This window comes from Nestor notabilis, unplaced genomic scaffold (genome assembly GCF_000696875.1).
Source record: "Nestor notabilis isolate BGI_N333 unplaced genomic scaffold, ASM69687v1 scaffold8890, whole genome shotgun sequence".
Lineage (NCBI taxonomy): Eukaryota > Metazoa > Chordata > Aves > Psittaciformes > Psittacidae > Nestor > Nestor notabilis.
The window spans coordinates 12,445-13,696 of NW_009909651.1; the positions used below are offsets into that span (position 1 = coordinate 12,445).

General features: G+C 47.8%; 1 protein-coding gene across 3 annotated transcripts in view; it reads right to left on the minus strand.

The window, feature by feature from the left end:
- Positions 1-1,166, minus strand: part of PABPC4 (poly(A) binding protein, cytoplasmic 4 (inducible form)) — a 12,035-nt gene extending 10,869 nt beyond the window's left edge. For all 3 annotated transcript variants that reach the window (XM_010015220.1, XM_010015146.1, XM_010015075.1), the window contains exon 1: positions 974-1,166. In XM_010015220.1, coding sequence (XP_010013522.1) covers positions 974-1,166 — 193 coding nt within the window. The remainder of the gene's footprint in view (positions 1-973) is intronic.
- Between the last annotated feature and the right edge of the window lie 86 nt (positions 1,167-1,252).

A 1,252-nucleotide genomic window follows, 5' to 3' on the forward strand; every position in this document is an offset into this window, starting at 1 on the left:
TACTTTGATGCAAAGTCAATGACCCTGTGCAACAGACAGACCACTCTGCTGTCTGTAAAAACCTACTACAGCCCGAAGGGAAGTCTACTTGCTGCTGAAGTCTGTGCTGCTGTGAATTGATTCTGAACGCAAGGGAAAACCTCACTCTCATCTATCCTCTGGATGTCTCCATCACATGCAGATACTGCTAGATCACAGCACAGAGCAATAAACTTGCACCAGTCAACAAGCAAAGGCTCTGAAAACTAGGCCAGAAAATGCTGACCCATTTTCCTTGCAGAAAAGATGTGTTCCAAAGTGACCTCTTCTGTCCCATCCTTCACATGCTATGGCTGCCTCCGCTCTGGAATACCTACATGAGCAGGAACAACTTGAAGTATGAAAAAGAGTCTGGCAAGAGCAAATCAACATGTGAGACATGCATGTGAGACAACCTGGTTTCCCATGCACTGAACAACACATCTTCTTTCCCATTAATGCAGGAACACCACTTCCCAGACTGACAGACCCATCCAGCTGCTGGCTGCACACAACTTGCAGTCTAGCAGATCTCCTAAATATTAAACTGGAATGAGTGGGTAGCCAGGGGCTGAACTAAGCATTCAGCCAAGGCTGACTACAACTTTTTCCACTATGACTGACTGCACAAAGACCCACACAAACAGCCCAAATCTACATGAGAATGAAGGGGAACATAGTGGAGATTATTCTCCTATGTGAGGAACAAACCCAAGTCTCTAAAAGTTTAATATCATTTAGAGAGAAATAGGCCTACCCATCAGAGGTGTTACACCAAGATGTGCATCTTAGAGACACCAAGCAGGAAAAAATATTCCAGCTTCAGTCACTAGCAAGTTACTTACCCTGTAACATTCTGATAGCAATAGACACCAACGCAGGTGTGAATTAGCAAAAAAGAAGGGAATAAAAGCGAAGGAAAGAAGCCACAGATGTGGCTGCACATGTCACTTACCATCCGCTGGCTGCTGGAAGTTGACATAGGCATAGCCGAGGGACCGGCGGGTGATCATGTCCCTGCACACCCGAATGGAGAGGACGGGCCCGGCGGGGCTGAACTTCTCATAGAGCATGGCCTCGGTGACATCGGGGTGCAGGTCACCCACATACAGCGACGCCATCGGGTAACTGCTGGCAGCCGCGTTCATCTTCCCCCACCACGTGCTCCCCGCGGGGAACTCACTCGAGTCTTGGGGCTTCTTTAAGTCGAGCTTTTGGTAAATATTTAAACTGG